This window comes from Triturus cristatus, chromosome 4_1 (assembly GCF_964204655.1).
Source record: "Triturus cristatus chromosome 4_1, aTriCri1.1, whole genome shotgun sequence".
Lineage (NCBI taxonomy): Eukaryota > Metazoa > Chordata > Amphibia > Caudata > Salamandridae > Triturus > Triturus cristatus.
This window is the reverse complement of record NC_140585.1, coordinates 659,207,693-659,224,010: the sequence shown is the minus strand read 5'-3', so window position 1 is coordinate 659,224,010 and position 16,318 is coordinate 659,207,693. Positions and strand designations below refer to the sequence as shown.

The 16,318-nt window shown below is 45.8% G+C and overlaps 1 protein-coding gene across 2 annotated transcripts in view; it reads right to left on the bottom strand.

Annotated features, from left to right (window-relative positions):
- Nucleotides 1-16,318, bottom strand: part of GXYLT1 (glucoside xylosyltransferase 1) — a 180,599-nt gene that overhangs the window by 67,143 nt on the left and 97,138 nt on the right. For both annotated transcript variants that reach the window (XM_085653073.1, XM_085653074.1), the window contains one exon: nt 11,244-11,369. In XM_085653073.1, coding sequence (XP_085509199.1) covers nt 11,244-11,369 — 126 coding nt within the window. The remainder of the gene's footprint in view (nt 1-11,243; nt 11,370-16,318) is intronic.

Sequence of the window (16,318 nt, the reverse complement as noted above, 5' to 3'; positions counted from 1 at the left end):
TAAGAGCGTTAAGTGCTCTGAGGACATAGGACGGCTTCTTGGTGGTATTGTGGGTGGAGTGGAGGTTAACTCCAGACAGTAACCGTATTTTACAATATCTTTGACCCACCTGTCCGTGGTGATGGAATTCCACGTGGACAGGAACCTTTGTAGCCTTCCCCCGACAGGTGTTATGTGGTCGGGAGGAAGGGAGAGGGCGTCACTGCTTGTTCTTGGGGGAGGACCTGGTGTTGCCGTAGCCACGTCCTCTGCCCTTTGTACTGGAGCCACGATATCCACCTCGGGTGTTTTTATCGTAGGTGGTCTGTGTATTGCCTTTGTTATATGTTTGTTGTGACCCCTGTCCTCTACCTGCTCCCTTGTTTCCGGGGCGACGAAAGGAGCCGCTCCGAAAGGACTGAGTTTGTAGGGCGCCCATGGACTTTGCAGTGTCCGTGTCCTTTTTTATCTTTTCGAGGGTGGTGTCAACCTCTGGCCCGAATAAATAGCCGGGGTTGACGGGCTGGTTCAGTATATTGTTTTGTACCTCAGGCTTGAATCCTGAGATCCGTAGCCAGGCATGTCGTCGCAGCAGGACGCTTGTGTTTATGGCTCTGGCAGCCGTGTCTGCAGCATCTAGTGCACATTTGATGGAAGCGTTCGTGAGTAGCTGTCCTTCTCTGATGAGCATTTCTGCGCCTTCCTTGAACTGGTCAGGGAGATGTTGGAATATTTGCTCCAGTGTGTCATAATGCACTCTATCATAGCGAGCAAGGAGCGCTTGAGTGTTGGCTATGCGCCATATGTTGGCAGCTTGTGCGGCAACTCGCTTGCCAGAGGTCTCTAACACCTTGGACTCTTTGTCCGGGGGAGGAGCGTCACCTGTCGTTTGCGAGTGTGACCTCTTGCGTGCATTCGCTACGACGATGGAGTCGAGTGGTAATTGTCCTCTGATGTAAGTAGGATCCCCAGGTGCTGATCTGTATTTTTTATCAATCCTGGGGTTTATCACTCGTGCCCTGGTGGGTTCCTTGAAAATGTCCTTGGCTGGTTTGAGGACCCCCTTCAACATTGGCAGAGTCTTTACATGTCTTTCTGAGGATGCAAAGGTGTTCATTAGAAAGTCATCTTCGATGGTATCAGAGTGAAGCTGTACCCCATGGTTATTTGCAGCACGTTCAATAAGAGCGTTGAACGCCGCAGTATCCTCCGTAGGAGATGTTTTTGCCCCATAGAGTTGTTGGTCCTGTGCATCAAGAGGTGCACTGGGGTCTGCAGGGTCGCCCCAAGTTTGATCAGGGTCCTGCTGGTCATCAGGGTCCGTGTCTACATGGTAGGGGACTTGGTCATCCATGTAGTCCTCCAATGCATCCGTATCGGAGCATGTGGGGGAGAACCGGTGTGGATCCTGGTAGGATGAATGGAAGGGTTCATAAAGGAGAGGTTCCGATTCTACAGGCAACTTCCTTTTTAGTGGGATCCTGAAAGGGTCCAATGGCGGCTCCGAAGTTATCCTTCGGTCGTGGAGAATCATCCTGCCAGTGTCGGCGTCGATGATACGTGCCGGAGACGTCTCAGCAGGTGTGACCGTAGGTTGGGTGACCCGTGTCCTGAGTTCGAACATTTTCGGGATTGTCGACGGAGGCAAGCCGAAGGTAATGTTGGCCGGCACCGAAGAGGCTGCTGGAGCTCCGATCGAACCGGAACCCGACGTGTCCTGGAGGACAGCTGTGGTTTTGCTGCCTTGCGTCGCACCAGGTCGTACTTGGGGCGCCTTTGAGGCTTTGGCACCGGCCAGGTTCGTAGAGGCGGCCGTGGATTTTTTCGGCGCCGGCGGTGCATCGATTCGAGGTGCGGAGATCACCGTCGAAGTGTTCGATACGTGAGGCTTAGGTGTCGTCGAGGGAGCGATGCGAGACACAGCAGGCGGTACGGCCCTTGGTGTCGTTGGTGCCGGTAGCCGAGCAGGTTTGTCGGTGCCGATGGCTTTTTTCCGTTTGTCGACTCCAACGTCGCCCGCTTCAAGTTCGGCACCCAAGTCTCTCTTGGTGCGGTCGGTGCCGACGCGTTGCGCTGGCGTCGAAGGCCTCGATCCGACCAGCGCCACTTTCAGTTTCGGTTTCGGTGGAACCGGAGCAGCTTTCGGTTTCGGTTTTGTGGTAGGGAAACCAGCCTGTTTATGCAGTAATGGCTGCCGCTGAACGTCCGAGGCCGGGCACGAGGGCGGGGCCGAAGAACTGCGGGATGGGTCTCGGGTAAGGCCCGAAGGCGATCCCTCGACCGGAGCCATAGGCTGTGGCACTGGTGTGTCTTCGGTTTGAACAGGTAGGCCTTGTTCATCATTGGAGCTACTCTCTTCGGCCCCTAAGGCCTCCTCGTCGTCTCCTACCTCGGTGTCGTCTTCACCTCTGTGGAAGAGTGACTCGTCTACCTCGTCCGATCCGGGTTCGTGTTCGGAAACGGGACTGGAGGGCAAGACTTCTAATTCCTCGACGTCTTCGGCCTCGTCGAAGATGTCTGTTGGGGCCGGTGCCACGTGCTGCGCCTCGAGTCTCGCCGCTCGTCGATTCCGCAGAGTCTTCTTGGAACGGAACCGGGCACAGGCCATGCATGTCGATTCGTCGTGGTCCGGCGAAAGGCATTTGTTGCACACCGGATGGACGTCGATGTGTGGGTACTTCGCATTGCATACCGGACACCTTTTGAATGGCGTCCTCGATTCCATCGTCGAAGTAGTCGATGGACAGGTAAATGCGAAAAAAGTCGGTGCTGAAAGTTAGTAAACTAACAGGATTGTATCGAAACCCGATCGATAAACAGTACCGACGCAAACTAAAGGCCTTTTGGCCTCGACAAAATATTTTCCTAACTTGAGCTAAGATAGCACATCCGAACCCAATGGCGGAAAAAAACAATCTGAGGATGGAGAGGATGCCCATGCGCACTGTAGTCCAGGGGAGGAGTCACCTATCCAAGGATACTTCGAAGACTCTTCCAGGACAACAACGTGCAAACATCCGGACCCAACACTAGGCGGCGATCTATGCACAGATATGAATTCAGCAGCCCACATGCCTCGAACTCATACATTCTATGGCAAAATGAACCCTCTCATTTTGTTCCTTTTTAAATTAAATGTTTTAAATGTTACCACTTTATTCCAATCAAGATGGCTTCAGGTGTGCCATACCTTTGTCATAAGTAAGACTGTTAGCGCTCTAGTTGTTCTTTGGAACACTCTGGGAAGCTGCAGTAGAACACAAAGGAATCAACTGACAGTCTCTGCCCTTGTTGGATGTACATGTTTTACTGAGAATGTCAGATTTCATTCCCACATGACTGAGAAAGATAATGTGAATTTACAGAAAATATGCTCTCAGTTTAGCTTATAGATCACCTTCCAAACCTCTGTGGGAAAAGCATGTGAAAATAGTTTTTTCTCAAACATGATTCATGATATCCCAGCAGAAGGCTTTTTCACATGGTAAAATCACCTTAGAACAAACTACAATTCCTAAAATGAGTATGGTACCATCAAAAAATGATTTATAATGTAACTAAGGTCTTAAAACCTTCTATTAACTGCAATGCTTTTTAATGAGGTGCTATCATGTATATTGATCTCAAGATGGCTGCCAACACTTCTTGGATGAAGTGCTGACAGCCAATCAGATCTCACAATGAGATGTGCGGTTAGGCTCCGCCCAGATATGTATATGATTTTACTTTTGATTTTCTCAGGAACTACTGAACGGATTTACACCATATATGCAAAAGGCACATGCCTGACCTGAGGACTACCTCTTTGCCAAATTTCAAGTAATTCTGTTCAGCCGTTCTGGCTGTGTCTAAAGGTCCTATGGAAAAATGCATGGGCAAAACGCGTTTTGGGACCCCCCTTTTTTCTCGGCCCCCGCTTGACGAATCACCACGAGACTTTCAGGGTAGGAGCTGAACGGAGCGCCCCATTAGTTTTGAAAATTTCGCGAGGATTCGTCAACCGGCGCCAAAGTTATTCAAAATAGAATTTTGAGATTTCCTATGGAAACTAGGTTGTAACTATAACTATCTACTGGCGACCGCCAATAGATTATTATATATATATATATATATATACCATCCGATCCTCCTTTCCTTCAAAGAGGCACACCGACACTGGCTGGGTTGCAATAAATCATTTATTGGTAGTACACTACGAAGGCAAGAGGCTTTCTTATCCCAACGTTTCTGCTCGGAAGAGCCTTGATCACGGGAGGCAGTCTCTGAATTTTGAATTAACCCACGTGATACACTTTTAAACAGCGTGGGCCGTATTCTCTCACAGAGTGCGCAAAGGAAAAATATTTAGGCTTTTAAAAGAGCATCTCTTTCAATACTTTTTCTGCTCTCAAACTTTCTGATTTTCATGCCTTTTCCAGAACGCATAAATAAAGTCAGCTTCATTGCACAGTTCGTAATTTTGATATTACACTCACTTGATTTGAAAGCAGCACCAGCCTGCAATTTTGGATTTGCATCCTTCTGCTCCCAAACTCGCCACACATCGTGAACACCGTCACAAGGGGCAAGCAGGTCAGGTTCAAAGTTCAATAAATCCAGCCGAAAATGCCACGCAAATAAACCATGACCTTAGTAGGGCGGCCAGTGCAACTGGTGCGAGGCTTCCAGTAAAACATACCATCCGATCCTCCTTTCCTTCAAAGAGGCACACCGACACTGGCTGGGTTGCAATAAATCATTTATTGGTAGTACACCACGAAGGCAAGAGGCTTTCTTATCCCAACGTTTCTGCTCGGAAGAGCCTTGATCACGGGAGGCAGTCTCTGAATTTTGAATTAACCCACGTGATACACTTTTAAACAGCGTGGGCCGTATTCTCTCACAGAGTGCGCAAAGGAAAAATATTTAGGCTTTTAAAAGAGCCACGATGTGTGGCGAGTTTGGGAGCAGAAGGATGCAAATCCAAAATTGCAGGCTGGTGCTGCTTTCAAATCAAGTGAGTGTAGGAGGATCGGATGGTATGTTTTACTGGAAGCATCGCACCAGTTGCACTGGCCGCCCTACTAAGGTCATGGTTTATTTGCGTGGCATTTTTGGCTGGATTTATTGAACTTTGAACCTGACCTGCTTGCCCCTTGTGACGGTGTTCACGATGTGTGGCGAGTTTGGGAGCAGAAGGATGCAAATCCAAAATTGCAGGCTGGTGCTGCTTTCAAATCAAGTGAGTGTAATATCAAAATTACGAACTGTGCAATGAAGCTGACTTTATTTATGCGTTCTGGAAAAGGCATGAAAATCAGAAAGTTTGAGAGCAGAAAAAGTATTGAAAGAGATGCTCTTTTAAAAGCCTAAATATTTTTCCTTTGCGCACTCTGTGAGAGAATACGGCCCACGCTGTTTAAAAGTGTATCACGTAGGTTAATTCAAAATTCAGAGACTGCCTCCCGTGATCAAGGCTCTTCCGAGCAGAAACGTTGGGATAAGAAAGCCTCTTGCCTTCGTGGTGTACTACCAATAAATGATTTATTGCAACCCAGCCAGTGTCGGTGTGCCTCTTTGAAGGAAAGGAGGATCGGATGGTATGTTTTACTGGAAGCCTCGCACCAGTTGCACTGGCCGCCCTACTAAGGTCATGGTTTATTTGCGTGGCATTTTCGGCTGGATATATATATATATATATATATACATACATATATGTACTAAAAAAACAAAGGTTAAAGTGATGTTATAGTTAGATATGATAATCATCTCTTAATTTGCATTTAAAAGTTAGAAATTCACAGAAAAAGACAAAGGTTGAATGTATATTAGATTTAGGTGAAAATGTCAATTAAAACATACCATTTTAAACTGATAAGACCACTGAAATTCATCAGTTATAGTTATCTATAACTATAACTCGTGCCCTAAATTAACGCTAACTCGGTCATTCACCATGCACTGCTAATTACCCCACATATTACATCATTCATGACATGCTCTATGACACCATTAATAACACCAATGCAACATCTAAAATGACAATTGATGGCAACACTTCATGGAGTGGGATCACTTACAGACATTATGAGTTACACACAGAGTGCGAGAGGGAGAGTGTCAAGAGAACAGAGGGGACAAACAAGTATCTAGTCTAGAGTTATAAATAGCTTTGTGACAAGCGCAGTGCTTTAAAACACATTATATGAGCTGGAAGCAGCCAGTGAAGGTGACAAATGTGTATGGAAACGGGCGAACTTCTTTTACGTCCCAAAACTGTATGTGCTGCTGCATTTTGTACTACCTGTATCCAGTTTGGCATGACACTGCCTTGAGAAACAATACCTGATAGCACAATTCAGATATCAAGACTATGAAAAAGTATACATATTACCCAGAGGTGAAAATATAATCCAACAACTGCATCAAAGTGATTTATATTTGACAGAATAAATTAAAATTGTTAAATTGTTTAATTTTGCTTGCTCATCCTCCTGTTTGTGCTGTTTTTTTCCTGCCCCGTTCGCTGTTCCTGCTCCTTACCCTCCCGCCTTCCTGACAGCCTCTCCCACCTCCCAGGGCTACTTATGGAGGCAGCTGTGCGGCCATGCCGCCAGCACACCGAAGGCTTGCTAATGGCAAGCCCGTCTGTCCCCGTCCAAGGCCAGGACCCCTAACCCCGCTGCCACCCGCCAATACAAGGCCAAGGAGCTCCTGGACCTGAACACCGGTCAAAAAAACACCAGCTGCTTCACTTCCTCGCCACAATCTACCCAAGAACTCTTTCTCTGCCGACACTGCCACTTTTACTGCAACACAGCCCCCGATGAATCCTACGCCAATGCATCATGACCAATGCCCGCTCCCTCTGCAAACAGGCCACAGAAATCTGAGACACCATCACCAGCCTCTCCCTGGACATTGCCTTCATCATCAAAACGTAGCTCAACTCCTCCATCACCACTGCCACTCCCGACGGCTACAAGATGATACACTGAGACCACACCGACAAACACTGTGGAAGCATCGCAATCATCTTCAAGGAAACCAACCGATGCACAGTCACCAACGATGACCCAACGCCTCTTATGGAACACCTCAACTTCCAACTACAAACCAACGCTAAGACCACAATAAGAGACACCCACTCCTACAGAACCCCTGGATCCCGTCACTCTTCTGCGACGCCATCCCCAACCTCATCGCCCCCCTTGCCATTGATCCCCTCCACTACGTTCTACTCGACGACCTCAATTTCCACATCGACGACCCCAACAACGCCAACTCCACCGCCCTCCTGGACAACCTCAACAACATTGGCCTCACCCAACTGGACATCGAACCAGCGCAGAAAGCCGGACACACACTCAACGCCATCTTCATCTCCAGTGACAGAATCAAATTCACTCACGTCACTGAACTCACATGGTCCGACCACGTCATCGTTTACTTTACCATCTCCGATGCCCAGCACCCCACCGCCAAGCACCAAAGCACCCCTCACACAGTGGGGGCAAGGTTAGCGAGGCCCTATGGACACAAGCCCTCTGCATCACACAACCCAAAACTTCAGCAAACCTTGACTAGGCTGTCCAGAACCTCTCTGCCTCGATCAACATATGCGTTGACAGAGTCGACCCACTTAAACCAGCAAAAACCAACAGAACCTCAAAGCAAGCCAGTTGGGATACTCCGGAGCTCAGAATCACAAAGCACAACTGGTGTTGACTCAAGAAGCGCTGGCGCGCCACCAAGGACCCCTCGGACAGACCCGCCAACAAAGCAGCCCTCAGCAACTACTACCTGCATATAAATGAAGCCAAGAGAGAAGCCATCATCGCTCGCATCGATACTGCAGCCAACCACACGAAGGAACTCTTCACAATTGTCAAAGAATACTCCAACTCGACAGCCACAGAGAACACCATCCATCCCTCCCAAGAACTCTGCGACTCTTTCAGAACACTTCCACAGCAAGATTGCCACCATCTACAACAACTTCAACACCCAACCCCCACTCTCAGCCTCGACAACCTCGACCAAAGAGCGAATACCAGCCCAACGATAACTACATGGTCTCTACTCATCACCCAGACCACCACAGCCATCATGTTGTCCATCCACTCAGTGGCGCCCAACGACTGCTGCCCCTTCTTTCTTTTAAACCTCGGAGCCAACCCAATCAGCAAGGAACTCACTAGAATCTTCAACACCTCCATTTCCACAGAAGTCTTCCCAGACCTATGGAAATATGTAGCGGTCAGATTTCTCCTAAAGAAGCCCTCTGTCGACCCCAGCGACCTAAAACGTTATAGACCGATCTCCCCGCTCCCCTACACAACCAAAGTACTTGTGGAGGCCATCAACCAACAGCTCACTGTATACCTGGATCAAAACCACCTACTCAACGCCTCACAATCAGGATTCTGTGCAAACCACAGCACTGTGACCGCGCTGATCGCAGTCACAGAAGACATCAGGACTCTCCTCAATTGCAGAGAAACTGTGGCCCTGATCCTCCTCGACCTCTCTTCTGCGTTCGACACCATCTTCTACCACACCCTCATCAACAGAGTCCACAACATCGACAAACAGAAGAAGGCTCTCAAGTAGATCGCTTCTTTCCTTTCAGGGCACACTCAGAGAATCCGACTGCCCCCTTCACCTCTGCACCCAAGAACATAATTTGCAGCAAACTCCAAGCTTCATCCCTCAGCCCCATCCTGTTCAACATCTACATGACCCTGCTCACAGATGTTGTCAGATTCCACAGACTCAACATAATCTCCTACGCTGACGACCGCCCAACTAATACCCTCACTCACCGAGGACCTCTCCAACACCAAAACCAATTTCTGCAATGCCATGACCAACGTGGCAAAATGGATGAGACAGCTGATTCAAACTCAACTCCGACAAAACAGAATTACAGATCTTTGGAAGAAACAACTCCGTATGGGACCAAAGCTGGTGGCTGGCAGAATTCGGACCAACTCCCACACCAACAGACCATGCACGCAACTGCGGCATCATCCTCTACAGCCAACTTACCATTAAATGACAAGTCAATGCAGTCGCCTCTTCCTGCTTCCACACCCTTCAAATGCTCCACAAACTCTCCAGATGGATCCCTATCACCACCAGAAAGACCATCACACACGCCTTTGTCACCAATCGTTTCGACTATGGCAACGCTCTCTATGCTGGAATCTCCACCCGGCTCCTCAAAAGACTTCAGACCATACAAAACACTGCAGCCTGACTCATTCTGGATCTCTCTAAATGGACTCACATCACCCCTCACCTCATAAACCTCGACTGGCTCCCCATCCAGAAGAGATGCCAGTTTAAGAGCTCTCCACAATCAAGGACCATCATATATCAACCTTCAACTGACCTTCCACCTGTCCTCAAGACACCTGTGCTTCGCCTCTCTCACACACACACACCCACATCCATTGCAGCTGCAGCAGGAGGCGCTCCTTTTCCTTCATCGCCGCCAAGACCAGGAACGACCTGCCCCTCCAACTCAGAACAGCACCTCCCTGGCAGACTTCAGAAAGTAACTCAAGACCTGGCTTTTCAAAGGTGACATGGCTCTCTCTGCGCCCAAATACACTTAGGAGTTACAGTGCTGCGCTATACAAATACTGTTTGATTGATTGATTTGATTGACTGAACAGTCATATATTAAATCCAGCAGTATTAAATGAACGCAATTAGGTTTTTTCAGATTAGAAACTGTAAAACAAACTTTTTAGATACTTTATGTTGTAAATAGCCTCAAATATTAAGAAGCTATTGAGGTGGAAGTAATCAAGGAAGCCTCATGTTTAGCAGTCACCACATAGCTAGCCCTACCGGTTCCTACAGTATCAGGAAAGCTAGAGGAACTGTTACAAAGATCTTGCTCATGATTTGTTGTTCACTGCAAATTTGGGGTGTTAACAAGTTACTCACATTTTAAGGAGTTCCAATGTCATTGTTACTGTCATATTACCATTATATTTTTTGATGCAATTTAATTTTAATTTTCCTCCACTCTGCCTAAAATTGTAGAGAGCTTTGCATCTATACTTTTACCTTGAAAAAGTACCATGGGGCAGAAGGGGTTCCAATACGTTTCTTGGCTCCATGAGCCACAGTATTGAAACAAGGTCTTAAGAGTTACTAAGGAAGGTTAACATGAGGCAAAACGAAGACTCACTGAGCAGATTTTCCAGTGATCCACAAAGAGACTTAAAGAGGGAGCTGGTTATTTTTGCCCTTGTCCTAAATAAAAATAGTGGATATCTGTCTTCATTCTGGAGATAAGGTGATATTCTAATGTAATAACTTTGATGTCGGCATGGTTTAACCAAGAGAAAGGGGTGACCGTAATTTCTCCCATTGATTAAGTTTTAACAGAAATCAAATATACAATAAGGAACCAATTACTTGTAGGAGATGACAAGATGCATTGGACAAAATACAACTGTCCCATGGCATCACTCAACTCGATAGGGCATAGGATTATTCAACAATTTATCACATCTCTCAATGGCCTCGCCAAGCTTTGTTGAAGGAGGACTCTATAGTCACATTTCTGGAGAGCAATAGGGCATGAAGGCCTGCACGTATTCTGAAGGAAACTAATTAATAATAGATTAATATTAAATCTCAAAATATATGTCTCATTGGTTGTTGTGGTGCGAGTGGGTAGAGGGAATCTTATTAAATAGTTCTAATAAAACTGGACAGCCCCCAAACTCAACTTCTGTTTAATATGTCCTTCCTGAAAATTTGGTAATTATGAGGCTCTAGCATCTTCACAATGCATGTAATGATTGTACTATAATTCAAGATGTAACCATCACTGAAATAAATAGGAAAACTGGAAAATGTATAGTTGCAGACCTCCTGTACATGACACACTGCAGAGAATGTGTACATTAATAGAAACGAATATGTTTGTGTGAAAATCTCAAACCGTTCTACAGGACCAATTTCAGAACCTCTAGAAGTCCCATGATTAAGCATGGTGATACACAGTAGTTAGGGAGTGTTTGATAGATTAAAAAAACTTAGAAATATAGCTGCAGCCAACAAGAATGCAATTCTAAACTAAGCATCCCCTAGCCTGAAAAACAAACAAAAGCTGGCCATCACATACCCCACATAAACCTCCCTGATTTTTTATATCCAGTATGTAGCCATAAACCTAAAAAAAATGATTATTAATAATGAAGAATTTGACTTTTAGGACAATATGGCCTTACTTGAAGAAGTTACAAAAGATATCTTACCGGTAGAAATAATCTTTGTGATGCACAAGGTTTAAATAGCTTTTTCCATTCTGCTGCATTCTCCGAAGGAAAGGTAATCGGGTATAATGTGTATGTAAATTTCTCTGGAAAAGCCCAGGTATTAAACTACAAAACAAAAACAACACTCAATGTCAGTTGAAGACATTGTGTAAGCTGTGTGCTCTAAAGGCCAACATAATAAAGGAAATTGGTCACTTACCTGTAATACATTTCTGCAACTTAATATCATTTAAAGATTAATGTGCTCTGATTTAGTCTGTCATCTACTGGTTGGATCAGGAATCGATTTAAAACGTGTTTTTATACATTTTTGAAAAAATAGGGTGTCTACTATGGGGGAGGATATATAGAAACTCTCCTATGATTACATCTAGAAGGTCACATCTCTTTCTGAAGGTGAGTGGGCCAAAAGTACATTTGTAACAACACTGAAGCTGTAAAACGTTTCTCAGAGATAAGCAATGGTTATATTTCGCTTTGTGGATTTGATATCGATTCATAACCTTTGCACAAAGTACCAAGAAGCATCCCCCTTGCAGGTGGCAATAGTCGTGAATACGTTTCCTCACCTATTCGAACTCTTGAATCTGAGCTGAGACAGCGATGACTTCTGTCTAAATGTGACAAATAGTTAACTAGCCTCCCTAAATTATTTTGCTTATGTGACCCTTAATGTATGTAGTCCCCTATCTGCTGGAGATAGTGAATGCTCAGAGAATATCAACAATCCCATTGTAAGATTCAAATCTGAAGCCTAACTCAACTTTAGGAGGATTTTTACATGTGGCCTTAAAACAAGATGAGCAGGAGTGAGTGGATTGGTTATCTGTCAGTGAAACTACATCTCTGCTTTGCAGCTAATCAAAAGTCCCCCCAAATAAAGGAATATACTCTGCTGATGACTGTAAAATACCATGAATCTTGTCAGATTTTCAGCACTGACTCAATAAAACTTGTCTGCTAAAACAACTAAAATATAAGCAAAATGAGTGCTTAGGCTCCAACTATCATAATGCACTGTATAAGATATAGGAGGAGTGATGCAATAACTCAAGTGGGCATCCCACACCTTTGAAAGACCATAGGGCCATAGGGCTTGGAATCTGGTGCGGTCTGCTACGACAGTACTCTGGTCTTCGATTTGCCACAGGAAGCTTTCCCTCAATTAATAATGGATGACATCATGTGATACTAATCCCTGATCAATCCCCTGGTGGATATGATGTGTGTCATGGGCACAGATCGGCACCAGTTATTTTTCAAGCACATGAGCAAGAATGAACATGTGGCCGTTCGAAATTGGGGGTAATTGATTACCGCCAGTGTGATATTTTAAGATTGGAGGATTCAACAGATCTAATGCAGATTTTGCAGCAACCCTCTAGGTGGAATAAGCAGATACTTTCTAAAACGCTGCCAACTTGCTGGTACTGGCTACCACCACTTCTAGAATGGATAGCAAATGTTGTGGTTTGCTCTATCATAAGCTGCTGCTAGATAAATTACAATTAATAAGCTTTTTGGTGCCACCGGGGAAGGTGAGATCTTCTGCAGTGTATAGCATAGTGGAGGCAGTTTTAGTTTGTCTTAGGGGCTGGATTGATGGTGATGAAGACAGTGGATTTGTTGTAAGTATTCTTGTATATATTCTAAGAGCACTCTTAAGATTCCTGTTTCCGTATGTGAGAAAGCAAAACAGGCAACAGTTGACAAGTATAAGGGGCCCATTAAGGAGATTTTCATCATACCCATAGTGATAAAAAGTATTGACGTCCTTGGGGAGAGGTGTGGCCTGGTAGAGCAAGATGGCATTCACAAGGCTTTGAGGCTCCGAAATGTGGAACACTTAATCCTAAATATTCATGCTGGTGAGGGACCCCTGGACAACTCAGGTGATTGAACTGCTCTCTGGAGCAAACTGAGCAAGGGCAGTGACTAAGGGCAGTTAGGAGGAAGCTCACTTGCCTGCAGAAAGGCTCACCCTATACAGCAGAAACAGTGAAGTTGGAGGAGAGCTATGAACAAAGTGATCCGGAAAGCGCTGCAGCCCTATTCTAACTCCCATTATAGATCACCACTTAGAGAACAGGGAAATGGACAGATCCCAAACAGCGGACTGAAACTTAAAACTGTGAAGACGACCCCACCTGACACGTAGTGTCCAGAGAATGGACGAACCATGGCCAACGAGAACAGGTGGGCTTATGCAGATGTGTGGCTAGATTGGGACTCACGATGAGTGCAAAGGGGAGAGGCAGGCCAGTGCAGAGCCACTAGGATGACTTGTGCCTAGTCGTTCCTCATCATCTTCAAAACTCAAGCAGGAGAGGCATAGGCAGAAAGGCGTACAGGAATCCTGTGCTCCACTCCAGCAGGAAAGCATCTCCTAGCAAAGGTATTTGCAGGAACTTCAATGTTTTGACACTATGCATTCTCGGCATTGGTGGAAATATCTAGCCAGGATTCTCCTCACTGTCGGGAGATGCCTTGTCCCACCGCGCAATGCAGATGCTATTTATGATCTGCCATGAACTGCCAGTCGAGCTTGTCCGTGCAGTCATTCAAGCATCCCGCCAGGTGGTTCTCAATGTGGGAGATGTTCTATTGCTCCAGTCAACTGCAAAGGGACACTGCCTCTTGGCACAGGCCCCAACTCTGCTCTGCCTGTTGCATGGCAGGGGTGATGTCTGTGAGGTATTATACCAGTCTCTATTTGATGGATGGTGGAAAGGGCCTTCAACGCCAGATGAATGGTCACAACTCCAACTGATTGATATGTAGCAAGGTTGCCCCCAGAGACCAGAATCGTCTAATCTCGATCTCCTGCAGATGACCTTCGCAACCCAGTAGAGATGCATCCACAACCATCGTCATGTCTAGCTGGCTGAAAGGGAAAGGGGTTGTCGCTAGTCTAATTGTGGTCATGCAGCCACCACTGCAGATTATGTACAGTCACCTCCGAAACCTGGATGGCACCCGACAGGTTGCCCCGGTGCTCGGTCTGTAGTGTAGCTCCTATATCCCTGATAGGCTCTGCGCATTGGAATAATATACACTATAGATGTGACGTAGGACTGAGGTCAGTATGTCTCTATCGAATACATTAAACTTAATTACTTGTGTGTGCCAGCTAACTCGGAGGTCACTAGAAACTTCTCGAATAAACAAGAAGGGATTAGTTTCTGACAACTGCATAAACATGACAACTTTGTTTCCCTTAGAGTCGGAACAATCTTAGAACCGTGGAAACAATAGATAACAGTTTCACTCAGTCAATCGTGCATGCTTTGTTTCTACCGAGTTGCATAGAAATAGAGAGACGGGCGTTTCAATAAAAAGGGTTTATTGAACAGTCTTATTTCTCGTGTAAGAGATATGAACCGCTACAATCGTAAGACAGGCTGTAAAATACAATATATACAGGGTTAGCAGAAAGATAAAATAATGCTGCAATAGCATGGGTTGTAGCTATGACATATATTAATTAAAATACATACATAAATAACACAGGCTAAAATGTGAATACTCATCTGATGCGTCTAAATAGTACCTAACCTAAGTGAAGTACGAGGTAAGAAGTAGGTGCTGTTTTCTAAAGTATAGCTAGCTATAGTTTAGTTTTGCCAAGAGTTTCCAAAAGTTTCTCTAAGTTCTAGTCTGCTCCATACCTTAGAATTTGCGAGGTTGGAATCTCTTTCCGGGACTCGATATCTAACACCCCGCAAGGGGAGTCAGAAACACTGGAGCTGGATTCTCTGCGAGGAGGATGACAGCGTCTGGTCAGTGCATCAGGCTGGAACTCGATCTCCTTCCGAACTTGCCGTGGCGAACCGCAAGTAGGCAGTCGAACTGGACCATACCAGAACCGTGGTTTGCCAGGGCAAGTGCAGGTACATTTATACCTTGAAGGTGTTTAGGAATGCCTGTATTGACGTCAAAGTCGGGCATCGGAACATCATGAATGAACCCCTAAGGAATAGATGTTCATGCATAATAATGAGTTCTTGGAGAAAACAATATCCAAGCAAGGGAAATTCCTAAAGGCTTAAGAGTCTGGTTTTCCAAGAACTCGCTGTGACATGGATTGACGGATGTAGGAGACCATGCCTGTATTTGGTTAGCATGGACAATGCCTAAATAAGGGCTGGATTTTCTATGCCTAAATAAGGGCAATATGAATTGTACCTATATAAGGGCATAAATCGGGAAACCTATAAACGGAATCTAAATCTACACACAACAGGTCCACAGGGACTTCAGATTCCTTTGCATAGCACACATATGCCTCCTGGTGTAGTTGACAAGTAGGATGCAGGAGGCTAACAGGCCAAGTATTGGAGCTGCTCTCATTGCCTGAATGTCTTGGACTTTTTGAAATGGTGGGAAAACCCTGAACTCTCTCATATCCAGAACAGATCCAGTAATAGAAATCCTTTGCAAAGGAGTCAGGTGTGACGTTGGCTCATTAATTGTGAATCCCAACAATGTCAAGAGGTTTGCCGTTGTATGGAGGTGGTCTCCGACTGACTGTGGCAAGCCAGTCATCGAGGACGGGGTAGACTGGTTCCCTGGCCCCAGAAGATAGGTGGAGACCACCTCCATCACTTTCATGAACACCTGAGGAGCACTGGTGATGCTGAAAAGGAGCATGATGAACTGGAAATGCTATGGCATACCTTGAGCCGAAGGTATCGTCTGTGGATTGCTGGATAGATAAATGAAAATAAGTGACCTGCAGATCCAAGGCTACCATCAAGTCATCCGGATACAAGGCAGAAAGAACCTAGGCCAGCGTGAGCATTTTGAATTAGCCTTTCTATAGGAAGGCTTTTAAAGGACAAATATCTATGATAGTCTGAAGCCTCTATTCTTCTTCAGTAAAGGAAAAGTGAGGCAATCCAGAGTAGCAACCCTCCCCTATTTCGGAACCCTCTTGATGGCTCCTTTGGAAAGCAAATCTTATACCTCCTGCAATAGACTGGGTAGGTGTTACCCTGAGATTCGCTCTGATTGTGGGGGTGGGGGGGGATATTCAGAGGAGCAGAAACAAACAA